Source organism: Vulpes vulpes, chromosome 1 (assembly GCF_048418805.1).
Source record: "Vulpes vulpes isolate BD-2025 chromosome 1, VulVul3, whole genome shotgun sequence".
Taxonomy (NCBI): domain Eukaryota; kingdom Metazoa; phylum Chordata; class Mammalia; order Carnivora; family Canidae; genus Vulpes; species Vulpes vulpes.
Genome location: NC_132780.1, coordinates 120,717,473 through 120,744,696, shown reverse-complemented (window position 1 = coordinate 120,744,696; position 27,224 = coordinate 120,717,473). Strand labels below are relative to the sequence as shown.

Genomic DNA, 27,224 nt, shown 5'->3' with positions numbered 1-27,224 from the left:
CCGCACTTCATTGCCTCTGTTAGCTTCCTCTGCGCAGGCGCCAAGTTTCCCCCCTCCGTCTCCAGCGGGGGAGGGGCGGGACTTCCTGTCCCCCGTAGAGCTCCGCCGGAAGTGACGGCGAGCGAATCAGCGTGCGCTGGGACTGGAACCACGTAAGGTGGCGGTGCTCGTTGCTGCCTCTAGGCCTCAAAGATGCCGGGCCTGGCGGCCGCGAGCCCTGCCCCATCTGACGCACAGGAGAAGAAGCCGCTGAAGCCCTGCTGCGCCTGCCCGGAGACCAAGAAGGCGCGCGATGCGTGGTCAGTGCGCAAGCGGGAGGGGGCGGCGGGCAGGTGCCTCCGTCCCCGGCTCGGCCTCGGGCTCGTAGCGGACCCGGCTCGCTGTGCTGCGCCCTTGGGAGTTGTAGGGCCCCGTGGGCTGTGGGCCGGCTGTCCCCGTAGCCCAGCCGGGGGACGTGGACGAAGCGGGCTCGCTTCACCCGTTCAGCTTTTCTGCAAAGGGTCTTTGAGCATCTGTTTCGCGTCAAGTGCTGCCCTTCGGTCTCCTAAATACGTAGAAATAGATGAAAGATGAGATTTGACTTAAAAAGGAGCTTAAAATTAATGGAAGCCTATACTAATGATTGCTGTTACCACGCGGTGCGGGCTAGGAGAGAAGACTTGGCAAGATCGAAGAGTAAAAGTTTTCTGGTAAAATTTTAGCACAGCGGGACGTGTCTTAAAAGTTACGTGTCTTAAAAGTACTGAAGAGTCCCCCTTTGCCTCTCCTCCTCCATCATCTTTGGAGAGGTGAATGAAAAAAAATCATCTGTGGAGCAGGGTGACACCGTGTTGAGAATAGTACATCTAAATTACCCATTACCATCGACCCACGGAAGGTTTCGTTTCTTTTCATTTGATACAGCCTCCGTTGTGGAACAAATCTCATTCGGGGGAATGGGGAGAAAATGTGGATGCACACCTCTCCCTCCAGCCCCTTTTTTATCCTCACACCAAAAAAAAAAAAAAAAAAAAATCAAAAGTGGCATAGTGCGGTTAAGTTGTAAGGAGCTTAGTGCTTTTTCGCAAATATACCGCGAAAGAATCGAAAGGCGACAGTCTGATGCAGAAATGGCTTTCCTAGTTAACAGTAAGTGCTTATTGAATCTTAAAAAGAGCCCGGAGTCATGGGACTGAGAGCCTGAGATGCAGAGTCAAGGTTTGATTTGAATCCTTGGTTCACCAGCTTTGTGACCTTGAGCAAATCACTTAAGGTACCTCCGTCCTGTGTCTGTAAAATGGGGCTAATAAAAGTGTCCGCCTCTAGGATTACTGTATAGGTCAATGATACAAACCACACGAGGGCCTCGCCAGCTGTTCTCTTCACAGGGGGCTCTATCCCCAGCATCCCTTCATTTGCAGGCAGCCCTTGAGCTATTGAAGGATGTATGGTCAGTCTTTATTTTATTTTATTTTATTTTTATTTATTTTATTTTATTGATTGATGTATGGTCTTTAAAGAAGGAAAATCTATCCTTCCAATTGTTTTCGTGTTAGTTGCCTCAGACCACTATGCGCAAATATCTATAGTCAGTAGTCAGTGTTTTTCTTATAATTAAATTCGGCTTAACTTCATCTTTACTAAAATTGCCTTTTCAGGCCCTAGAAGTCAAGCTGTATGGTCCTAGTTTTTACTTTGTGCATCCTACAAATAGAAAGGTCTTTGATCATCATGAGGGAGGCTCATTAGGCTGCTGTTGGCTGGCAGATCTTGATGTTTATGTGGTTGGGTGTATTTTGATTAGAAGGAGATTTATTTGGGTCTATTTGGATGTAGGGCAGAATGAAAAATTTAATTCTTTTATAGTAGGCAAATTGAAGGTAAATGTTCAGATGGTTTATTTCATTAGAGAACTATGTATGTTCCTTGGATATAAGCTAGAGGCAAAATTTGATAGGCATAATTATTTCTTCTAATTAGATTCTCCCTAAAAGCTAGTTGTCTGTGGAATATCTTCATGGGCACAGAAATATTACAAGAGCCAATAAAAACAAAGCCATTCGGTGTAATAGCGTTTTTTTTTTTTTTTTAAAGCTCCAGCTACTGTTGGCAAATCAAACTCCAATAAAAAGATAAATACGAAAATGAAGAAATAAAAAAAAAATAAAGTTTCAGCTACATTCTATCAGACCCATGTTCTGTCTCACCCCCCATCACTATCATGCTGCTTGTTTACTAGTAATGTACTTAATGCCTACTTTGTTAAATAACAAGTACATTTTGTTTTATAGCATCATTGAGAAAGGAGAGGAGCACTGTGGACACCTAATTGAGGCTCACAAGGAGTGCATGAGAGCCCTGGGATTTAAGATATGAAATGGTGAGCGTGATACTTTCCGATTGGGAAGATAATACATAAGCTTATTGCTTCAAATTTGTGCTTTGCAGATTTAGCAGTCATTGGGCAAGCTTCCATTCAAAGTGTAGTTCACCTGGTTAAGATGCTCAAGTCTCACTTAAAAATAATTTTCAGTTTCTAATGTAGGGACTAAATGATGCTAATAAGTTGAGAGGCATTCAGTGGATTTGGGGAGGGAGAATTTATCTTTTAAAACAGGGTTTGATAAAAGCCTTTAGAGTTACGTTAGAGTCAGAAGAGATAATAATTTAAGAAGCTCAGAATGTTCAGTTGTCTGACTTAAAGGAACTAAAAAGAAAATAATCTTTACTTCTTGTCTCTGATGTGGGTCTTTATTTTTATTTTTTTAAGGATTTTGTTTCTTTGACAGAGAGGACAAGCAGGGGGAATGGGAGAGGGAGAAGCAGACTCCTCACTGAGCAGGGAGCCAGATATAGGACTCCATCCCAGGACCCCAGGATCATGAGCCAAAGGCAGATGCTTAACCAACTGAACCACCCAGGTGCCCTGTTGTGGGTCTTTAGTAGGAGCTTTTAAATAGGGAGTAGGCAATACATGGAAGCATTGCTTTCTGCAAAAGAAAAAGGAATTCTCACTATTTCTTTTGTACTAGGCTTCTAATAATACTACAACCTCAGACCCTTTTTTTTTTTTTTTAAGAACTTTGAACCTAAATTTTAATGCTGAAAGGGACCTTAAATTATACAGTCCCACAAATAAATGATCTTTTGTTTGGAAGCTCTTTCTTTAGATAGCACCTGAATTCCCTCCCGCACTTCATTCAGGTCTCTGTTCAAAAGTCAACTTATGGGGCACCTGAGTGGCTCAATCGGTTAAGTGTCTGCCTTTGGCTTAGGTCATTATCCTGGGGTCCTGAGATTGAGCCTCTCATGGGGCTCCCAGCTCAGTGAGGAATCTGCTTCTCCTTCTCCTCTGCCCCTCCCCATCTTGTGCTTTCTCTCTCTCTCTCTCACATAAATAAATTTAAAAAAATTTAAAGTCTCATTGGAAAAGCTTTGGCTCAACACTCCATCTGAAATAGCATCCCTTCTCCATCACACTATCCCAGTACTGTCTGATAGAATTTTCTGTGATGGTGAAAATGTTCTGTACCTTCACTCTCCACTGTGGTAGCCACTAGCCATATGTGATTATTGAGCCCCTGAAACATGGCTAGTAAAACTGAAGAAGTGAATTTTTAGTTTTCTTTATTTTAATTTGAATAGCCACAAACGGCTAGTGGCTACACTATCCCTAACATCACTGCTTGCATATTAGATATTTATTTATTATCTGCATTGCTTTACTCCAAGTAGAATGTAAACTCTGAGAAAGTAAGAATTTTTGCTTTACTCACTATCATATCCCTATAACCATGCCTGGCACATAGTAGGTGCTCAACAGAGAGTTGTTAATTAAATGAATAAATAAATAAATAAATAAATAAATGAGGAACTAAGGCCTGTAGGTATGGAATAGCTCCCAAAGTGAGTTAGCAAGATCAGAACTGGAGCCTCTGTCTCCAGGCAGACTTCTTTGCTTTTTGCCCACCCCTCCCACCGCCCAACATCCACACCACACCACCACTTTTAACTTAATAATAGCTGAGAGATAATGCCAAAGTCACATACCAATATAACAGCAATGGAAAGTCTGGCTTCTTTCCCTTTCACCTCTCTCCTGCCTCTTTAGAATTTCACATATGGCTAGTCTTCTTTGAGCTGTAAAAAAAGGACAGATAAGGAACCTGTTCCAAGCTGATAAGAAATACCACTATGTAGTGGAAAATAGTCTAGGCTGAAAGCTCTGAGACTTAATTTTGGTTCTCTGGACCTCTAGCTTAGCATGTATTCTACTTCAGCTACATTTAACATTCAAGACACTAATCCTCTCTGGATTTCATTTTTTTTAATTTATAAAAAGAGAACCATAATACATTTTGTGATTTTTATATATGGTATGGTATATCTACTCTGTGTGTACATGACATACTTAAGTGGCTTTATTTATAAAGATTTTTTTTTAAATGTATTTATTCATGAGAGACAGAGAGAGGCAGAGACATAGAGGGAGAAGCAGCCTCCTCACAGGGAGCCCGATGTGGGACTCCATCCCCAGACCTGGGATGACACCCTGAGCCAAAGGCAGATGTTCAACCGCTGAGACACCCAGGCGTGTCTCTTAACTGGCTTTCTTTAAATCCTATGGTGAATCATTTTGTAAAATAAGTAAGTTTGGGTGTATGTGTGTGGAGGGGGGTGTTCTTTAAAAGTGTGAGTTTACTTATTATTTTTAAAGACCTAAAATCTTAACATTTATACACAGTTTCCTTGTTCATAATCTAACTTTCTTCCTAGGTTGTTGTGTAAACTTTTTGCTAATGCCAAGCCTATCCTGATAAAAAGGGTGATTTGGGGGCACCTGGGTAGCTCAGTCAGTTAAGTGTCAGCCTTTGGCTCAGGTCATCATCCCAGGGTCCTAGGGTCCAGCCCTGCATTGGGCTCCCTCCCTACTTGGTTCAAAGAGTCTGTTTCTTGCTTTACCCCATAGCCCCTGCTTGTGCTCACACACACACTCTCTCTCAAGTAAAATAAATAAAAATCTTTTTTAAAAAATTAAAAGGGTGATTTTTAAGGGTGTTACAACTGTTGTTGTACTTAGCATGAATTCACAAGGACTCAAAGATGTCCTAGTTGTCTTTATATTATTGGGACAAAGAATGAGAGTGATTCCTATATACTTGATTTGTGTGTAGGAGAAAATGCAAGAGCTTTGGACTTACAAGACCTGGTGTTTAACTGTGTGGTCTTCATCAAGTCCTTAACTTTCTGAACCTTAGTTTTACTTCACAGAGTCATTGTGATGATTAAATGACAGGTGTATGAATAGGATTTGTAAACTATCAGATAGAAACCAGAACGGAATAGCCCATATCTTGGGAATTGTGGATAGCAGACATTCAGTTGAGGTCTATTGAATATATGACCTGATTATGTATTTTTGAACCCTGGTTATGAGGAGAACAGTCTGAATCCACATACGGCCTTCTTAGAATTCAAATGTCATGTTTTCGTTTTTGGCATGATAGTCCTTTGGAAAAGGAACAGGTGTTTGGATCTCCTTTGGTCCCAGGTGTCCTGTTTCCCCAACTCCCATTGGGAAATGGACAAACAGTGAAGTAAAAATAAAAAGACGGTGAAGTTAAAAAAAAAAAAAAAAAGACTTACTCAAGCTAAGAATGACTTAACACTAAGAGTGTAGGTCTTTTATGTTCTCTTTTTTTTTTTATGTTCTCTAAAACACACTTTAGACTTCATTCCTTGCACTTAATGAGATCTTATTGCCAACATACTCATTTTTAGGAATGCACATAGTTTTGATCTTCAATCCTAAAACCTTATTATGAATGCAAATTAAAGACCTATTGTTGAAATGTGTTGGTACATATAACTCAGTAACCAGCTTATTGGCTGTAAAACCCAGTACTACTGTCTACATTGTTATAAGATAAACCTAAGTTGGTATCTCTTAGACTTAGACCACATTTTTCTGAGGATAGCTTTAAAGGAAACCTAGTTTTGACACCTAGATCTTCCCAGTAATGATCACAAAAGTTATTTAATTCAAAAACATTTGTAGATTTTAATGCTATATTCTAAGTAAGATAGGTCTTATTGTACCTTGAATTTAGTAGCCTAAAAGTAGGCTACATTCAACCAGAGGTGTACCTTGTAATCACCTAAGGACTGTTTTCCAAAATTCACATGCCCTGGGCCTTGATCTGTTCCTGTTGACTCAGAAACTCCTAGATAATTTTCACATGTAACCTTCTTTAAGAACCACTGGGTTAAGCTGAAGAAGTAGCTAGGGTATTGCTAAATATAAACTGTCTAAATATTTAATGGTAGCAAAGGCAGAAACTTGAAAATACTCCTAAGGAAAAATAAGTTTGTGATGGTGGTGATGTTTGACACTTTCTTCTATCTTAAGATTCTTACTGAAAGAAACTAGAGGAACTGAGAACCTGCTTAAAAATGTAAAGAGGAAATGGTAGCTAGTATCTTGCTGACTTCAGGAGTCAGAAGGAACCCTGGGAACTGAGTTTGGGGGCTAAAATCATTGAAGGAAAATGAAAGGACTAGCACTGAGTAGGGGAGATACTCAGTAGTTACTGTTTAACAGAACATAATAGTTGGTTAAAATGTGCTGATTTCACACACATACACAACTGATTATGTATGAAAATATCCCAAGAAAATCCAGAAAAGGTGTTATTTCTTGCTATTCAAACTTTTATTCATTCAATAGATAGTTATTGTTGAATACCCTAGAAAATGCCAGCATGAGAAAGACAGGTCTCTTTTGTCGAGGACTTTCTACCCAGATATATAACCAAGAGGTTTACACCCAGAGGCTTTCGGGATAGCCCCTCCTGATACATAGTTAGTGGTAAGAGAGGCAGCAGTGCTATGGATTGCTATCTCTTACAGTGTTGAGTGGCTCCTTTTTTGCTTATCTTTCCTGCTCAATCCTTTCCTTAAGTATATTTTTCCTTTGAGCCTTTTAGAAAAGAGAGTTTAGATGTTTGTATTATTGATGAGGCTTACCTTTTCTAAACCACACGCAGCGAATAATAGCTAGATGAAGGAAGAAGCACTTGCTTTGGGTTTGAAGAGTTGTCTAACCCAGATTATTTAGTTAACTGTTTTAAGCATTGTTCTCTGTCTTCTGGAATAGGGGCTGGGGGTAGGGGTGGGTGAGAACAACGTGGATAGAAGCCTGATACTGATTGACTTAGACCAGCAAACCTATCCTCCACTGTTTTCCTTTTCTGATTTCTAAATAGATTTCAAAAGGGTTACCCATATTTTGCTCTGGGGATAAAGTGAGTAACTTTCCACAGGAAGTGCCTTGTATGCAGAGCTGACCTTCTGCCTTCCACTTCATGGGTCTTTGCCAAACATACTTGAATCAGCAAGGATTCAAGTCTCTTATCTTGACTATCTGTAAAAATAAACTGCCCTAGTCTTTTGGGGAAGATATTTTTTAGTAAATAAATATAGAGTTTTTAACAAAGACTTCTAAAGATTAAAAAATGTACTGGATTGAATAGTTTCAGTGATTTTTTTTAGTTAGACAAAATTAGAATTTAAAACTGTAGAGTTTTTTAATTCTAAACTGTGGTTTAGAATAATTGTGGCAGTTAGTTAATAGTAGGTGGATGAGGCATTCATTTCTAGTGGTCTTAATTCCCTAATTCCATAGCTGTAGCACGATGTTTGAAATCTAATTTTCTAATATAAATTTTTTTTTGTAGGTGGTTTACTCTGTAAATGAATAATCCTTGAAGAATGAAGAAGATTGAATAGTTTTGAGAATTCTTTGAGGAACTTTGATAAATGGAAAAAGTATTTATAATTTATTAAAAAAATAAAGGAAAATACACTGGTCAGAAATCTTCAGGTGTGTTTTCTTTTTGTGTTCCATACATCCCTACATGGCACTTACTTGTTTTCCTTAAAGGATATGGTATTTTTTTTAAAAACTCATAATATTAATTCCTTCTGTTCTTGTGTCATTCTGGGAACTCTAGATATGTGTTGTAAGGAGAAAGTAAATACTAATCTCATTTAGTGAAATCTCCAAAATGAAGGGCATAGAAGTAAGGAAATACCCTTTACCAATTCAGAATGAGTATGGTAGCCATACCATCTCATTCAATGTTTTGTTTTTCATTTTTAACTTACTTAAAGGCAAGAGGTAGACAAGCCTTCAGTCTTCATGCTTTATATCATTATTGTTATTCTTGGCTAGTTCGTTCTCTCTCTCTCTCTCTCTCTTTTTTTTTTTTTTCTTTTTTCTCTCTTTTGGGAAAGTTATTTGTTTAGATTTTGGACCACGTTAGGGTGCCTTGGCTTAGAAGATCTCAACTGTTTGGCATGATTAATCTGTAGATGTCTAGTTACATTTTAAGATAAACTAGGATCATTAATTTAATGCCTACTGCCCAAATAATTGTCTCTTACTGGTTAGAAGCTGTCCCAGGCCAGAGGCTAGACTAGTATAATTAAGTCACCAATGAAATAGCTCAGTGCTCTGCTGTAGTAATACCTGGGATGGAACATAGAGTGTGGTTTGCTTACTATAGCAACCCCTGGGCCTGTTAGCTGCTTACGGGCTAATGAAGCAATTGGTCACATTCTGCCTGAAGTGAATTGAGTTTCAAATCTCAACAACAAAAGATACTGAAGAACATAATATGTAGTGTCCATATGTCATTCTCTGATGGGAAAGTTGCCTCTCTTCTAAAGGAGCTGAATTAAATTGTTCCTTAGGATTCCTAGTTAATTAAGAGCATGGTTTTGAAGTATGACAGACTTCAGTTCAACAGCTAGCTCTGTCACCTCAAGCAGGTCACAACCTCTTTGGGTCTGTTTTTCTCCTCCGAAAGAAAAGAAGCAAGGGGGACGCCTGGGTGGCTCAGTGGTTGAGCGGCTGCCTTCAGCTCAGGGCATGGTCCTGGAGTCCCAGGATCAAATCCCACATCGGTCTCCCTGCAAGGAGCCTGTTTCTCCCTCTGTCTATGTCTCTGCTCTCTGTGTGTCTCTCATGAATAAATAAAATCTTAAAATAAAAAATAAAAGAAGGGATCCCTGGGTGGCTCAGCGGTTTAGTGCCTGCTTTGGCCCAGGGCGCGGTCCTCGGGTCCTGGGATCCAGTCCCGCGTTGGGCTCCCGGTGTGGAGCCTGCTTCTCCCTCCTCCTGTGTCTCTGCCTCTCTCTCTCTAGGTCTATCATGAATAAATAAATAAATCTTTAAAAAAAATAAAAATAAAAAAATAAAAGGATAGTAATCGTGTACAAGATTGTGAGCACTATTAAAATGGTGTATATACTGTACATTTGGCATAGTATCTGGTATTTAGTGTCACTCTAATTCGTTGATTCTATACCCATGTTTCCACCTGAATATTTGTTTGGATATAATATTTTTAGGAAGTAATTTATAGCTTTCAGAGCATTCTAGGTGAAGAGTAGAATCTTGGACTCCCAAGACCAATAAAAATCAACTTCCCACCAAACACCAGTATTTGGCAGATGGTCATCCAGATTTTGCTTGAATATGTCCTGGATTATAAAAAAGGGGAAGAAAATATATAAACTTACCACCCAGTGTGAATTTTTGCTGTATGCTGTTCAGACTTTTCTTACGCATTTATACATCCTTTTAAAATAAAAAATGATGTCATTTTTCTATGCTATATATTTTTATTTTTGTTATGCTATATATTTTTTTATTTTTTATGCTGTATATTTTTAATGAAATCATAATATCAGTTACTTTTTCCCCTTGATGTAACTTACCAGCTGTGAATATAGTTCTCACAATATGATTTGTATTGGCTATGTATAAATCCATTCTAAACTTACTGTAGTTTAACCAATTCCCTACTGTTTTATACATTCATGCATTAAACCAAATGTTTTGTAGATTGCTTGCTATGTGTCATATCATTCATGGAATTGAGTATCAGTCTTGAACAGAACATATATACCTGATACCTAAATTATTTCTGATTTGTTGATTGGTTTAACTGAAACATATGAGGAAGAAATCACCTGAGATCCCACTGGTCTTTTTGGTGACCTTGCCATTCATCTCTTTCTGCGTGTATATATTTTATTTTTACTTTTTTTTTTGGCTACTCCATAATAACATTGCACTGGAGTTTCCATAGGAAATTCTTTACAAATCCTTTACTAATAGGGACGTCTGGGTGGTTCAGCAGTTGAGCATCTTGCCTTCCGCCCAGGGCGTGATCCTGGAGTCCCGGGATCGAGTCCCACTTCGGGTTCCCTGCATGGAGCCTGCTCCTCCCTCTGCCTATGTCTTTGCCTTTCTCTGTGTCTCATGAATAAATAAATAAAATCTTTAAAGCAACAACAAATCCTTTACTAATCACTAGCTAAGGATGGGCCCAAAGCTATGCATGTTTTCAAGGCTTTGGATAAGTACTGCCTGACTGATCTCTAGAAAGGGATTACCCACTTTTACCTTTGTATCTGAGGGTCCTATTTCCCTAAGCTTTCAGCAAGGTTAATTTTTTCAACCTTTGCCAGTTTGATATGCTTACATGACATGTAAAGGAACTAAAGCACCCTTGACATCTACCATAGTTAAAAATACATCTCACAGACCCTCTGCCTATCCTCCCCTAATACTTAAGTAAGCCTTCCCAAAGATTATACACAACATTTTGGTACTAATAATAGTAAGAGATGCTCCCACAGTAATTTGAAAAGTGAACTTCACTTCCTGGTAGGTGACTACCACATTCTGACACAACATCTTTCCTAAGCCTTGCTATTCACAGTAATTCCCAAACTCAATACAGATACATTCACACCATTCTATCTAATCATTTCCTTTTGTCTAACCTTAAAACATTTGACTGAAAGGTTGATAAGAATAGGACCATGACTCTAAGCAAGGCCTACTAATAAAAGGAATGGTGCAAGGCTCCTGGAAAAAACATATTCCCCGTTTTATAGGTGAGAGAGGTACTCACTAAGGAAATCACTGTGGTCAGACCTGAGATGTGAGTCTTGGTCAGTAGAGTTTAAGCCCAGTGTTCTTTCCTGTGCCAAGTATTTACTACAAATATCACATATTCATAGTTCTAAATTTATTTATTCATTCAGCACATACTTAGTGAAAGCCTATCAGATGCAAGAACTGCTCTAGGTGTTAAATATTCATGTATGAATCAGACACATCTTATCCTCAAGGAGACGAGAGGCTATTTGACTCAACATTTATTTACTCAGGACATAATATATGCTAACTGCGTGCTAAGTAGTGAACAAAGATAATAAACCATGGTCCCTACTCTCAAAGAGCTTATAATCTAGTAGATATAAAATATAAACGTGTAAAATTGAGTACTCGGTACTATGGTGAATATTCCAAGATACTTTCTTAAAAAGAGTGCATATGTGACCACCCGAGGTTTCTTCCTTTAGCTATCAAAAACTGCTAGCTGGTAGTTCCATCTGTGTCAATTATGGTGATTCTGAAAGGAAGTAATATGACTAGAAATTCAGAGTTAGGGTGAGCTCTAGATGCAGTGATATCATAGGTTCAGTGATACCATCCAAGACTCAAATTATTTTCGTCTTAGAGGGTTTTTTAAAATGATTTTATTTATTTAAGAGAGAGAGTGATGGAGAGAGTGAGAACACAAGTGGGGACAGAGGTAGAGGGAGAAGCAGACTCCTCTTTGAGCAGGAACCCAACATGGGGCTGGATCCCAGGACCCTGGGATCATGACCTGAGCTGAAGGCAGACACTTAACCAATTGAGCCACCCAGGCATCCCTCAGAGCACTTTCTTCCAGGACTGACGAAACCATGTGCTTCCTTGTTCGAGTAGAGCAGAAGAGATAAACCATTTCTAATCCTCCCCGCTTTTTTATAAGTCTGATTAGGCCAAATTAGGTTATGTGTACTTTTATGGACCAATAATAGTTGCCAAACAGAATGCCTTATGCTGATTGGCAACAGGACCCCCTCCCCCTGCCCTCTGATCCATGCCTAATTATAGATAGCAGCACAAAACAGGAATTCTGTAACAAGGAGGAAGGGATAAATGGATTTTGAGTAGGCAACCAATTTTCCACTAAACCACCTTATTCACTTAACAACCAAGTCATCCTGAGCGGCCACATTGAGTTTAAATGTGTCATCCGTTTACTTAAACTTTTGAGAAAAAGGTATTGGTAGAACACAATACATTGTCTGATGTTCAGTTTTCACAGAATAAAGCAATCGGGGGTTCAGAGAACTGTTTCCTGAAGGGTGGTCCTTACGGAGAGCCTAAGGGAGATCTGAATCTGGAAGCATTCAACTGCAAGTACCAGAACACCTCACTACGGTGCTTAAGCATTAAATGTAGTTCACCTCCTCTCATGAAGTCTGGAGGTTGAAAGTTCCAGATTGGAGACAATAGCTCAGTAATACTTGGAGAACTATAACTTGTTCTGCTTTTCGGCTCTTTATCCTTCCCATCCTTAGGTACCTCATATCTCCTGGTAGCTCAAGCATTACATCGCTGCGCATCTGTATTCAAGCCAGGACAAGAGGTAGCAGGCCTTCTCACTGTCAGGAAGTCTTCTTTTTCCCAGAAGCTTCCACATACACTTCCTCGTATATCCCATTAGTCTCATGCCCACTCGTAAACCAGTTGCCATCAAGGGAAATAGGATATCGTGCTTGGCTTTGACCAGGCCTATTTTAGGCCCTGGCAACTGGGGCAAAGCCCACCCTCCTTAACATATTGCCCAAGAAAATCAGTTCCATAAACTCAGGAAAAACAGGGAGTGACTATAGGAGAGACAACCAGTAGTGTCTGCCTAAAGTCGACTTGGTGGTATGGGTCCAAAGCCTAGATCGTGCCTTTATTCTATTTTAATATATATTAGGAAAGGATTAATTTCAAGCTCAGTGTTTTTCAAACTATATGTGGTTTAGTTTCTTCTATTTAACAATCGATCCTAGGAAGACAGGAAATACACACTTTTAAAACCACATGTACCAAATAAGGCCCCTAGTTTTTATTGCATTCAAAGGCCGTAATTTCCTCTGTCAACTTGCTATAAAAACGTCTAAGTTCTCTCAGCTTCTGTCCTTATCTCCTCATGGACCAGTAACAGTTCTCAGATGATCCGTATTTCACAGCCATACTTGGAGAGGCAGGTTAGCCAGCTGACTTCATAATCTGGCCCCGGCCCGCCTCTCCTGCCTTGTGTCTTGCTGCTTCTTTGATTCACCTACAGCAGGCTGTACTCTGTCACCAGAATATGTCATGTATTTTTGTTTTACTTCTGGACTTGACTTCACATTCTGTTCTCCCTTCCTGGAATGTTCCCCTAGTTGGGGAACACCTAGTCGTCTTTTTAGACCAGCTTAAATGTCACCTTCCCTGTGAGTTTTTTTTTTTTAATACTTTCTCCCCGATTAGTGCTTCCTTGGAACCCCAAATAAACTTATTTTATTGGATTGCAATTATTTCTGTGTCACTCTCCCTCATTAGACCAAAAATTCCTTAAAGTGACAATTGTCATGCTGGTCTTTATATACTTATTTATTTTATTTTAGTTTTTAAAGATTTTATTTATTCATTAGAGACACACACAGAGAGAGGCAGAGACATAGAAGGAGGGAGAAGCAGGCTCCCTGTGGGGAGCCTGATGTGGGATTTGATCCCAGGACTCCGGAATCACAACCTGAGCCCAAGGCTAAACCCCTGAGCCACCCAGGTGCCCCTTGCTGGTCTTTATATCCCATGTGCTTGACACACATACTTTGCTCTAAATAAATGCTTATTGCGTTGAGTCAACTCAACAAATGATGTAACGGTGTGACTTCTGTTTGTTTCCTTTTATTCTCCCCAGTATTTTCTACTGTGCTTCTAGCTGCATGTTTGGGGGATCTCCTTAGAAGAACATACCATTGTGGGGCATCTGGCTGGCTCAGTCTGTAGAGCATGTAACTCTTGGTCTTGGGTCATGTTGAGTGTAGAGATTACTTAAAAGGATTAATTAATTAATTTTAAAAAAGAATGTACCATTTTTACCCAATTTTTCCCCTGTTCTATCAAACGTGTTTTTTTAAGATTTCTTTTTTTTTTTTTTTTAAGATTTTATTTATTTATTAATGAGAGGTGCACGGAGAGAGAAAGGGGAAGAGACACACAGGCAGAGGGAGAAGCAGGCTCCATGCAGGGAGCCCAACGCAGGACTCCATCCTGGGTCTCCAGGATCACACCCTGGGCTGAAGGCGGTGCTAAACCACCGAGCCACCGGGACTGTCCTCAAATGTGGTTTTAAAAACAAGATACAACTTTGCATTGTTGTATTCCCATCACAGCTCCCATCCTTCAGGCATCACCCTCACTGTCATTGCAGGCAGCATGTGGGGTAATGTGCTGTGACGCCACACCACCAGCAGCATAGTCAAATCCCCTGGAGCAATCAAGGAGCCTGTATAGGGGTACACAGAAATGCCCAAAGGCCCCTAGCAGGGTGGGACAACACAGAGAGCAGACAATTTAAGTGACCTATGCTTTAGTTCACATACTAGCTCTGCGACCTTCCTTAACCTCTCCTAAAAAGAAAAATGGTACCATGGGATGACATGAGGAAATAGTCTCTGCTTGATAAATGTTTGCATCCTCTGCTCAGGTGAGCACCTATGTGGGTTGGCGAAGAAGGCCGGCTGAGAATAATAGTCAAAGGGTCTCCCTGTTTCTTTAATGGATCCGGGTGGCCCATTGGTCAGGCTTGCTGAGATGGACGACCTGCTTTGAAATTCTATCATCTCTGGAGCAGAGCCTTGGGTGCTTCTCTTTTCCTGTTTCTGATTTCCTGGCTCACAGCTGGCAGGAACAGCCACTCTGGGGCTCTGGGCGCATGACTAAACTGGAAGGATGAGCAGCAGCTGCCGCTTGCTAAAGTCTGGTGGGTTGGTTGGGAGGCGGGCAGGTGACATTAAGGCAGCATATGGAAATCCCCAAACTCTACTGCTCAAATGACATCCAAATCATTGCTGTGATTGAGACTGGGGGCAGGCCCTTTCCTCCTCTGGGCGCTCTCTAGCTCTTCTCCTTTACCGCCGCCGATTTTTCCCCCAGTCTACTTTAGAGTAAAGGGAATAAGATACACATTTGTTGGTCAGTTGATTTTAATTTAAAAAAAGAGTGTGCCTGGGTGGCTCAGTCGGATAAGCGTCTGGCTTCAGCTCAGGTCATGATCTCAGGGTCCTGGGATCCAGCACTGCATCCCGCTCAGTGGGGAGTCTGCCTCTCCCTCTCCTTCTGCCCCTCCCCTGCTCATGCTCACTTGCACTCTCTCAAATAGATAAATACAATCTTTAAAAAAAAAAAAAACTGGCTTCCTTCAACATGCCATACATTTTGACAACTCTGGGCTGTGCTTCTGCTGTTCTAGAAATGCTCTTCTTCCTCTACCTACCTGGTTAATTCCATACCTAAGCCCCTAATCCCAAGAGCAGTATACCGCTCTTACATCATCCCTTGTGTACACCACCCTTCCTTCTAGGCAGTCACCTCTCTTTAAGCTTAATTATTGTGCTTCACACACTGAATTGCCATTTTTTTTTTTTTTTTGAGGTATCTTTCCCTTAATAGAGTGAAAGCTCTTAGGAATCCGATTCTCCAAGTGCTCATAGTCGGCATCCAGTAAATCTTTGTTGGGTTTAAACTTCAACTCCGCATATTTGCCTGTTTCTAATATCTCACTAATTATAGTTAGGTTATCAGCAGTATAATAAAAGTCCCTATGCATTGAGTACTCAAATAGTTCTAGAAGGTTACTAGGTACCTTCCCCCTCTCCTATCTCAGGGGCAATAGGAGTACTGATAATGAATACTAACTAGCAGCAAGGGGAAAAAATCAGAGTCATTTGGAAACCAGAAGAACATGTCTTAACGTTTGCATATTCCAGATTTATTTTTTGATGACCCAAAATAGTCCCCACGTTCATCCAGAAGTTCTTTGGACGTCATCAGACTTCCAGGGTGTGTGTGTGCATGTGGGGTTGGGAGTCATGGATCTAGTCTATTTCCACTTACTGTGCAAACTACTTGGCATAGCAGTGAGTCTGACTTGGGATCAAGTCCTGGCTGGACTACTGTTGCCTACGGGAACTCGTTACCTCTGTGAGCCTCAGTTTCTCTCAGCTCTAGAAGGAAAATAGTACTTATCTGGAAGGATTGTGTAATGACTAAATAATTTCTTTTAAAGATTTTATCTATTTATTCATGACAGACACACACAGAGAGAGAGGCAGAGACACAGGCAGAGGGAGAAGCAGGCCCCATGCAGGGAGCCTGATGTGGGACTCGATCCCAGGACTCCAGGATCACGCCCTGGGCTGAAGACAGGCGCCAAAACTCTGAGCCACCCAGGGATCCCCTGACTAAATAATTTGTGTCTAAAGTACCTAATCTCAGCCTGATACTTGGTAGGTATTTAATAGGTGGTAGTTATTATAATTTGCAAATAATGGGTAGAGGGATGGTCTGAGCAATGCATTACCATCGTATTAACTATTGCTAGATCCAGATGCATGCAGAAGAGAGTCAGCTTAGACTTCAAAGTCATTTTTTAAAAAACATTTTATTTATTTATTCATGAGAGACATACAGAGGGAGAGAGGCAGAGACCCAGGCAGAGGGAGAAGCAGGCCCCACGCAGGGAGCCCGACGTGGGACTCGATCCCGGGCCTCCAGGATCAGGCCCTGGGCTGAAGGCGGCGCCAAACCGCCCAGCCCCCCCGGGCCGCCCCAGCCTAGTCATTTTTGTTTACTGGTTGTCAAATAAAGGCCTAGTGATGTTTATAATGTGACTTAATAAAGGCCTCTGTGGGGTTTTCCAGTTCTCACTGTTAGGATTTTTTCTTGTAATAGTCCCATACTTTCCTCCTTTGATGTGTCCTGCCTCAGGAGAGCCCCTAGCCCTCCCCACAAGGGCCTGTTGCGGTCAGTTCTGCGCTGACTGTTCCTCTGTCCTGCCCTGCCCGCCTCCCGGCTCGGAGCCCTCGTCCCCGGGGAGGTATGTGAAGTGCTCTGCCAGCCTGCCGGGGGCCTGGCCTGTTTTTGCTCGCTGCCAGTACCTCCTGGATTCCAATTCCAAACATGGTATCCGTCGGGGTCACCCTTTCTCCGGTGCCAGGAGAGGCGCATTCCAAATGGAACACAAGTGTGCCTGCCCGCCGGGCTCTCCTCACTCTGGGCGACAACGGACAGCAGGACGTGGCCACTTCGTCCCCCTGCTCAAGCGGTCGTCCTCCTGCTGCCTCGGGGCAATTTAGGTTTTCTGCCCAGAGCCAAATGCGAGGACCGTCCCGAGAGGCCCGGGGCCGGGGAAGCGCGCCAGAGCCTTGCTGGAGGAAAGCGGGAGGGCAAAGGCAGCCTTAAATCCTCCATGGAGTGTCCCCTGCTCTGCCGTCCACTCCCCAAGCTGCCCGGGGCATTCCTCTCAGGAAAGGTGGCCCTGGGGGCCAGAAGCCGGACGTGAGAAGACCCCTGGGAGGACAGATTAATCCGTTTTTGCAAGTTTGCTCCGTGGGGACAGCCTCAGGGCCCCCGAGGATGAGCGCCCACCGCAGCCCCGCGGGCCAGCCTCCGTGGCAGGGCCCCGCGTGCCTTGGCTGGAAGCGGGACCTGGAAGGGGCCGTCTTCCACCTGGCCAACTGCTTCTTGCTCCTGGGCTTCATGGGGGGCAGCGGGGTGTATGGATGCTTCTACCTCTTTGGCTTCCTGGGCACGGGCTACGTATGCTGCGTGATGTGGGGCTGGTTTGATGCCTGCGGCCTGGACATCATCCTCTGGAGCTTCCTGCTGGCAGTGGCCTGCGTGCTCCAGCTGGCGCACCTGGCCTACCGCCTGCGCAAGAACACCCTCCCCGAGGAGTTCGATGTCCTCTACAAGACCCTGTGTCTACCCCTGCAGGTGCCTCTGCAGGTGTACAAGGAGATTGTTCGCTGCTGCGAGGAGCGGGTCCTGAATCTGGCCACTGAGCAGACGTACGCTGTGGAGGGCGAGACGCCCATCAACCGCCTGTCCCTGCTACTCTCTGGCCGGTAAGCTACTCTGTCGCTGCTCAGCATCCCCCCTCCGCCCATGCTTCTCATTTCCTACTGTGTCCCTTTCCATTCTGAGGCCCCTGCCATTGACGGACGGATGTGGCAAGTCAAACAAACAGAAACAGATTTTTCGAAGCAGGGCTTTGGTTCCTCTTTCTCAGCATTTCCCAAGAGGAAACAAGATCATGAGGCATCTTCTCCATTGGCAGGAAAGACTGTGTGCACTTGGTCCTGGGAGGTGTGGGGTGAGGGTTCCTTAAGTCTGGGTCTAAAATGAGCGCACACACACGTGTATTACACGCACCAGCAGGTCATTGCGTAAGCTGCCAGTGTCTTGGGGAGCTTTGACAAATTGAATATTTCAATAAGGCTGGTTTTCTCCTTCTATATGGATTCAGGATTTCCTAAGGGCCAACTATGTGAAGGGAACAGCACCTGTTCCTTGCCAGGGCATCAAGGAAACAGCCCCAGTTGTGTTGAGGATATCCTATATAAACTCTGTGGGAAAGCCACTTTGTATACAACCAGGTGGAGAGAGAGGATATTCCTTGTCCACTTTTCCATTCCCATTTGTTGTGTTGAGATTCTTCCAGACCAGTGATCAAGTACTATAAATCTGAGGACCACACAGTGAGGGAAGAGTAGTGGTGCCCACACATGTCTCACTGAGAATTTGGTGGAGATACCTAGCTGACGGCAGAAATGAGCAGAAGTGGTCTTTTAGGATGGGTGACAGCAGAAATTAGCAGAAGTGGCCTTCGTAAGGATTAGAGTATGCGCCACCAGCCTATACGCGAATGCTGGCCATTGGCTGGCATCTTCTGGACAAATACCATGGGGCTCCATGCTGTACCTTTGGTAGGCAGTTGTGGAGTCTTTGAAATATTACCCTCGTGGGACTTACATGTGGGGCTGAGCATCCAACATTAAATTACTTAACCTGATACACTTGGGCTGCCTTTGTGAAAGCAAGCAAAGTATTTTGAGAGTTTTGTCCTCAGTTTCCTTCCCTGCTTTTTTGAGACCAGGAGAGGGTGATAGAAAAGATAGTAACCTTATCAGAGGGCTCTGATTCCAAGGGGGTGGCGGGGGGGGCGGGGGGGTACCAGATAGGACTGCCAACCACATAGTGGGAAAACACAAAGTTTCGGAATGATAATCATGGAACTACAATGGCTACCAATAGTAACCGTGTGGGCTTGTGTCGTACTGCTGCATAGAATCAAAAGTATTAGGTGTACATGTGATTTTGTTTGGACTCAGACTCCTGGGTTGAATGATCCATGAGATTTTGCGGGGAGACATTTCATTTCATCTATGAATAAACTGAAGTATAAGCAAATGGAATTACTTGTAAGTAAATACATGTGTAAGTACAGGTACCTTATGACTGTTGCCAAAATGTTTGCCACCGACAGTTCCATGCTTAAAATAAAGACAATTTAAGAAACGTTCTCATTCAGGAGATCCAGGATGGTGTGTGCTGCTCGGAGCTCCTCTGTTCAAAGGAGGTCACTGAGTCAGGAGGGAGAAAGGCCCACAGCACTTGTATGGTGTACGTTTATGGAAGCGTATTATGACGATTGTATGATTCGACCATCTTTCATATGATGGATTTACCATGAACCTGTATCACACTGCTTCCCTATGAGGGGGAGGTGGGCTTGCCCCCTCAGTGTGGCTTTTCCTACTATACTTGGCATCCAGAACCCGAGTCAGAAATTAGACTATTTTTTTCTTGCTTTTCAAGGTTTGGAGTGAGAGTTTTATTTGTTATCTTTCAATGTCATCTTGTCTCAACTTTGCTCAATCGGAGCTGGGAGAAAAGGCTTCCTGTCTGTGACCAGGCTCCAGTTTTAAAGGAGAATCACTGCAGCTTGGGCTGGTTATAGACCAAACACCTCCAAGCTGTGAACAAGAGCTCTGGGGGCGGGGGGGGGTGGGTAGGGATAGGGGCTTCCAGTGCAAACCCCCCCATATCATGTGCAGGCTCTTATCTGGAGCTCTTTGCTGAAACCTCAGATGCCCTTTCTGTTTTAATACATGCGACTAGTCCCTCTTAGGACTCAGAAAGGCCAAGTGACTTCCCCACAGTTTATCACCCGGTTAAGCTGGGCTTACTGTTGGTGAGCTTCTCTCATACAGAATTGTCGCGTGCACAGCCTTCTGAGCCGGCACCTCACTAAGCTCTTCATGTAGGGGGAAGTACTTGTCCAGGGGATCGAGAAGGAAGAAGAGACTTACATGATAAAGGGCACAGTATACCAATTTCAATGGCTTCAGGGAGCCACGTGGGCTCATTAGATGTTGTACTTTAAATGATGTCACTCCTAGTAGTTTGCTGGAGTGATCAGACCCCTTGTCCGAGAAGCGAGTGTATCCAGCAGCAGCCTCGCTCTCTCTTGTCGCGTCTCTTCTTGTGTATGAGAAGCTTTTTCTTGAGATGTTGCTCCCCTTTTATGGTGACACAAGTGAGTTCATCTGTTCAATTGTTCCTTCCTTCTCTCCTTTCTCCCTCATTCCTACCTTCCTTTCTCACTTCTCCCCTTCCAAAAATATATATTTTTAAAGATTTTACTTATTTATTCATGAGAGACACAGAGAGAGGCAGAGACACAGGCAGAGGGAGGCTCCCACGGGGAGCCTGAGGCAGGACTCGATCCCCGGACCCCAGGATCACACCCTGAGCTGAAGGCAGATGCTCAACCACTGAGCCACATAGGTGCCCCTCCTCTTCCAAATATATACATATGTATATATATTTTTAAAGATTATTTATTTATTTATTCATGAGAGACACACAGAGAGAGAAAGAGAGAGGCAGAGACACAGGCAGAGGGAGAAGCAGGTTCCATGCAGGGAACCCAATGTGGGACTCAATCCCAAGACTCCAGGGTCACGCTCTGGGCCGAAGGCAGGCACTCAACCACTGAGCCACCCAGGGATCTCCTTCCAAATATATTTATTAAAAGTGCAAAGGACTAAGGATTCGGTGATTTTTTAAAATATGAAAAATACTGTTCCCACTGTCTGTCAAGAAAATCAATAATTAATGTTTGACATAGTGGTGGATCAAAGACATATTTCCAAGGAGAAATGCCAAGTGTCCTGACAGCATGTACCTGGGGGAGCTAACTTTTTTGGGGGAGGTCAGACGAAACTTCCTGGAAGAAGGAACATTTAAGCTGAGACCTGAGGAGAAAGTGGAGATTGAGACAAGGTCTAGCTAGAGGGACAGACGATGTGGAGACCCTGAGGTAGGAGAGCACGGCACTTAATTTTCTCTTGTGCCCTTTAATTACTCAGGGAAGTGCTGCCGGCTACCTCTATATGTTATCTGGTCTTGTAGGAGCAAGCTTGCTTCTGCCATCAGAGACCATGGGCTGACACATCCTTGGCTTGGCATGAGAGCCACATCCCCTTCTGTCTCCCATCTTTAGGTTGTCAGATAAAAGGCAATAGCTTATTAACCGGTGATGGTCTCTGGTAATTTGTATGCAAGCACATAGTCATCAGGAGCCAGATTTGGAGGCTAATACCCCATTTGGCCAGAGCTTTTTCACATGGCTATACCTAGCCGCAGGGGCCACAGGGAAATGCAGTCTAGCTGCGCAGCTGCAAGCCCTCCCAAAACTCTAGTACCGTGGACGAAGAGGAAGAGCAGCTATGGGTAAACAGGTGACCATACCGCATTTCCCAGCTCTCCATCTATGCCCATCCTTATCGGCTTCCCAACATCCTATTCGTTTTTCAAAAGTCAGCTCATGTCATCTTTGAGAAATCTGCCACTCGAAGGGAACCAAGCTCTGTCCCTCCTCTAGTCTCCTGTTCCACAACAGCACACATTGACTTACAGCCAGTTATATACGTGCCTGTGATTTCCACTAAATTGTGAAATCCTTAAAGGCAAGGATCAGATCATAGCCAACTCTGTTTTTCTAGACCTCCAGGAACACGGGAGGTACTCCATGTGTATTTATTTACTCAGTAAAGCTCCAGGAAAAAAAAAAAAAAAAGGAACAATAGCTCCTTCCCAATGGACTGAGTGTGCCTCTGAGATCTTTTTATCTGCCTCCCTTTGTTTGGCAGAGACTCCTCCTTTCCTGTATAACTCAACCCTTGAGACAGGTTGAAGCTGAAACTGAGTTTTCTGGGGCGAGGAGGGAAAGCCCTTATTGGATCCTAATAATTTTCCATTTTATTTTATTAAAAGATTTTATTTATTTATTCATGAGAGAGACAGAGAGAGAGGCAGAGACACAGGCAGAGGGAGAAGCAGGCTCCATGCAAGGAGCCCGACGTGGGACTCGAATCCCGGGCTCCAGGATCACGCCCTGGGCCAAAGGCAGGCGCTAAACCACTGAGCCACCCAGGGATCCCATCATTTTCCATTTTAAAATATGGAATTTAGACTGAAGAGGATTTGGGTAGCCACTTCCCTCTTTACACATGGTCTCTTCTCTCCTTTTGCCAGGGTTCGTGTGAGCCAGGACGGGCAGTTCCTGCACTACATCTTTCCTTACCAGTTCATGGACTCTCCTGAGTGGGAATCGCTGCGGCCCTCTGAGGAGGGAGTGTTTCAGGTAATAGGGAGCCTGGGGCGGCACTGCCACCCAATAATATGCCCCCCTCCATCTTTCCCCACTCACGTCTGTTCTTTGAACCGCTGCCTGTGTGATGCTGGTGGTGGGAGTGCTCTCTTTCTGGGGAAAGAGTGCCTGGGCTGCTGGCAGAGGTGGGCTGGGGCAGGGAGGGACTAACCCTAATAGGCGGACCATATCCAGAAGACCCCAGTGACCCCAGCAACCACCAAATAAAAACCCACACTCCTTAGAGAGTAACCTAAGACCATTAGTGATATCCAGCCACATCTCCAACCTCTTCCTCCTTCACAGTTTTTGTTCATACCAGCTACACGGAATGGAACCCCCAGCACTTCCCTAAACACATCCCAATTGTCTTTGCACCAGCCATGGCTGACCCCTACCGGACCTTCTATCTGAAATGCACTTCCCCCATCTAAATGAGGCAGTGGCATCTTACTTCCTCTGAAGCCTGCCCAGATTGACCTCATCAGCCTCTATTCCCACAGCTTCGTGCTCCTGGCTGTGTGGCTTCCCATTCCTTTTACTTCTGCTGACTGGTGCACAGATTGCTCTCTGCTCTGATGCCCTGGTTTCCTTTCCCAAGCCTTTGAGGTAGAAATCTGGGCCTCCTCTCCTCTCTATTCTCAGGCTCCAAAAGACAGTACCCTGAACACAGTAGGTATTCAATAAGGGTTTGCTGAACTGGCTTGGCAGTGGGCAGTTGGTGTCTCAGAGAACTCTATGAGGCGTTCACCAACATGCTCCAAGGTAGGGGCCTGGTTGCTCGGTCCCTGCTCTTCTCTCTGCCAATCCTTCAAACCTTGGTTCCCTGCTTTGTAGCTCTCATTTCCTGAATGGCTAGTATATGTCAGGCACTAAATATTATACTGCCTTATTGATTCTCACAACAACCCTCTGGATTGGATATTAGTAATACTTCATTTAACAGATAAGGAAATTGAGGCTCTGAAACATCAAGCACTTGGCCCAAGGTCTTCAGCTAGAAAGTGGCAAAGTGAAGTTGTCTGGCTCTACTATTTCTGTTCTGTTCTTTTTTTAAAATGAGCAGGTCACCAGTAGAGTGGAGTACACACACACACACACACACACACACACACACAAACACACACACCGTTACAGGGACTCCCCTGTCCAGATAGTTTACTAGTACTGGGTTCCATGTGATTTCTATTGCTTCTATTGGGGGAGTCCCTCAAGCTAGCATATGAGGTAACCCCAGAATAGACACATGGCTGGGCCACCTGGCTGGGACTGTTTCTGCTCCACCCTAACTCCCAGCTCTATGAGGACAGACCCTGCGAGGCAATCCCGATCCCACTGCCGGGCTACCAGCCATTGACCTCCACTGATCATGTTCCTCTTACTCCGAACATGCACCCACCCTCTCAAACCAGCCCAGCAGTTCTCTATGAGAACTCTTTCAGGTCCCTAATAACCTCTAGGAGGGCCAAGTCAGGTCCTGAGCCAGCCAGACCAGGCTCTGTTTCTGACACTGACGCCAAGGAACAGGTGGTGGATAAGCCGGGTGTCCTCCTCTAAGCTCTGCTTAAAAGGAGGGGCTATAACCCCAGATGGCCTCTCAGCCTGGAATGTAGCTACTGTCATAGTCCTCCCATTTATATTTTTAGTGAGCACCTCCTTTGGGAGCAATGAGATCCACACGTTCGCTATTGGCTGTATAAAGTCTCATTTCCTCTTTGTAAATGTCAGGTTCACCCTGTCCTTGCCTTTTGCGATTACAGTCTTTGAGGACTAATAGGACAATCCACAGTGACTGTCTGAATCTTAATTCTCATCGTGTTTACCACCAATGAATCAATGTTCCATCATACCTCTCAGCGATCCAATTAAGTAAGAATTTATGGAGTATTCAGTACTGAGGCTCTCTCCTTAGTCACCGGGAACATAGCAGAGGAAGCATCACACAGAAATCATCATGATGTCTCCAATTTACCCTGTGCCTTACTGGACCCAAGTCCTCTTTCCATATGTTACATCATTTAATCCATTTCACCAGCCTCTGAAATGAGAATTAGAAAGGTTGTCAATACTTTACTATAGACATATGCGTCTATATGTGGGAACCAGTCAATATGCAGGTTTCCTGAAGACCTTTGAGGAAGAATTTTATAGAGGACCTGAGAAAGTGACAGTCAGTTGTTTTGCAGCATGTAAGATCTGTAGTCTTTACTTGACTCATCCATTCATTCATTCATTCATTCAAATAATGTTTACTGAGTGTTTATTATACACCAGGCACTGTTAAAGATGCTTGGGACGTGTCAGTGAACAGTACAGAGGAAGTTCCCTGCCTTTGTTCAATTTGCATTCTAGTAAAGGAGATAAAAAAAAGACATAGGCATAATGAATAATTAAGTAATATGTTAAAAGATAATGACGGCTAGTAAAAAAAATAGAGTGGTATAAGGAAGGCCTAGTTGCTATTTTATTTTATTTTAATTTATTCATGAGAGACACAGAGAGAGAGGCAGAGACACAGGCAGAGGGAGAAGCGGGCTTTCTGTGGGGAGCTGGATGCAGGACCCGATCCCAGGACCCCAGGAACATGCCCTGAGCCAAAGGCAGACGCTCAACCACTGAGCCACCAGGTGCTCCTAGTTGCAGTTTTAAAGAAGGTGGCATAGAAGATTGTGTTGAGCAGGTGACACTTGAGCAAACACCTGGGGGAGGTGACAGTGTGAGGTCTGAGAAGCTAAGGGCAGAGCATATCAGACAGGAAGAGCCAGTGCCAAAGCCCTGTGCCAGGAGGGACTAGCATGTTTGAGGTGCAGAAAGGAGGCCGGTGTGGCTGGAACAGAGAGAGGAAGGGAAGAGAATAGCAGGAGAGTAAGTCAAAGATGGATGAAGAACCAGATCAGGTAGGGCTGGTGCATAAATTTCTTAAATAGAGCAGAAAGGATTGCCTAATGCTTTGGATGTAGTGTGCGTGAGAGAAAGAGGACTAAAGAAGCCTCTAAGGCTTTTGGTCTGAGCAAGTGGAAAGATGGAGCTGCTATCAACTAAAATAAGGGAGCCTGCAAGTCTAATCAGTTTGGGGAGAAGAGAGGAAGTTCCTGTTTGGATATCTGAGATTCGTGTCATCTTGGACATTGCAACAGAGATGCTGCCCAGGCAGTTGAATATCTGTCTAAAATTAAGGGATGCAGTGTGGGGCTGCAATATAGATTTGGAAGTTTTGGCACACAGGTGATATTGAAAGCCATTGGATCGGATGAGATCGCTGAGTGAGTGAGTTTAGAGAGAGAAAGGGTTTTAGAATGGACCGATCCTGGGATACTCTAGTGTGTAGAAGCTGGAGGACAAAGGAAACCTCAAGGAGAGGCCAGGTGATCGTCCCAGGAGAGTGGGGTACCCTGCGAGCCAAGAAGAGGTTCGAGGAGAGGAAGGAGAATCAGCAGGATTGACCAGGAAAACTGGCATCACGCCACAGCTTAGAGGTCACCAGTGACCGTACCAGGAGCAGTGTGTGTGGCCCACGAGGGGCAAAGCCTTGTTGGTTTCCGAGATAGCAAGAGGAGAGGAGGTGGAGACAGCATGTACGGGCAACTCTTTCCCTGGAGTTTTGCTGAGAAAGGGGGTAAACTAATGAGGTGGTAGCTAGCCAGAGAAGGGGGGTGAAGAAAAAGGATTCTGATCTATTCTAAGGCGGAAGAAGTTAAGATCACGTTCATAAGCATGCCCAAGGTCTTTGTGTTTGGTGTCAAGGACCCTAGTTACGTCCAGAGTGGCTCTGATGTACATCCGCCTCAGAGTCAGGACTCTGATTTCTTGTTTGGGAATTACTATTAGGGGCACCTGCAGCGGGGGCCCGGCGTCCAGTGACACCTCCTCACTGAGCTGCTAGGAACGGGCAGATTGTGAGCATTACTTTCAGCAGGTTTTGTCCTGAGGCAGGGTGCCCGGAGAGACTAAGTGATTTGTCCGATGCCACACAGCTGGTCAAGGGGGGACGCTGGAACTTGAAGCCAGATCCCAGCCTTGATGAAGTAATTGAGGGGCCTGACTTTGGTGCTACCGAGTAGGGGGCGAGAAGCAGAGGGGAGGAAATGAGCGGAGAAAGTGGATGAGGGGTACCGCAGAAGGAGAGAGGAGAGAAGAGGAGTGGGGCTCCGGGACACGAGGCAGGAATTCAAAGCACTACGGGAGATCTCTGATAAAGGACGGTTGGAAGTCAACCCGACCTTTAGTTAGAAAATCCACATGAAGAATTGAACACCAGGCCTGGCACACAGTCACCTCCTAATAAATGTTAGCTGCCGTCACCCTCACCATCATCTCCACCGTCTCCATTCACAAACCTTCATCGTGAGCCCTGCTGGCCTTCTCATTTTTATTTTTTATTTTTTTAAAGATCTTATTTATTTATTCATAGAGACAGAGAGAGAGAGGCAGAGACACAGGCAGAGGGAGAAGCAGGCTCCATGCAAGGAGCCTGACGTGGGACTCCATCCAGGGTCTCCAGGATCACGCCCTGGGCTGCAGGCGGCGCTAAACCGCTGCGCCACCGGGGCTGCCCTGGCCTTCTCATTTTTA

General features: G+C 44.0%; 2 protein-coding genes across 4 annotated transcripts in view; both read left to right on the top strand.

Moving 5' to 3' along the window:
• Nucleotides 1-111: 111 nt before the first annotated feature.
• On the top strand, nucleotides 112-18,045 carry COX17 (cytochrome c oxidase copper chaperone COX17). 2 transcript variants are annotated; one of them, XM_025990124.2, is made up of 3 exons: nucleotides 112-299; nucleotides 2,271-2,359; nucleotides 17,930-18,045. In XM_025990124.2, the coding sequence occupies exons 1-2, from the start codon at nucleotides 193-195 to the stop codon at nucleotides 2,353-2,355; spliced, it is 192 nt and encodes a 63-aa protein (XP_025845909.1). In that variant the 5' UTR covers nucleotides 112-192; the 3' UTR covers nucleotides 2,356-2,359; nucleotides 17,930-18,045. The 2 variants fall into 2 exon arrangements, with proteins under 2 accessions (XP_025845909.1, XP_025845908.1); XM_025990123.2 differs by lacking the exon at nucleotides 17,930-18,045 and adding an exon at nucleotides 7,716-7,854 and having other exon boundaries at nucleotides 113-299.
• Nucleotides 17,411-27,224, top strand: part of POPDC2 (popeye domain cAMP effector 2) — a 23,314-nt gene continuing 13,500 nt past the window's right edge. Inside the window, exons 1-2 of one of the 2 annotated variants that reach the window (XM_025990122.2) lie at nucleotides 17,411-18,060; nucleotides 22,538-22,646. In XM_025990122.2, coding sequence (XP_025845907.2) covers nucleotides 17,570-18,060; nucleotides 22,538-22,646 — 600 coding nt within the window. In that variant the 5' untranslated portion in view covers nucleotides 17,411-17,569. The remainder of the gene's footprint in view (nucleotides 18,061-22,537; nucleotides 22,647-27,224) is intronic. The other variant, XM_072724275.1, reaches the window with a different exon arrangement.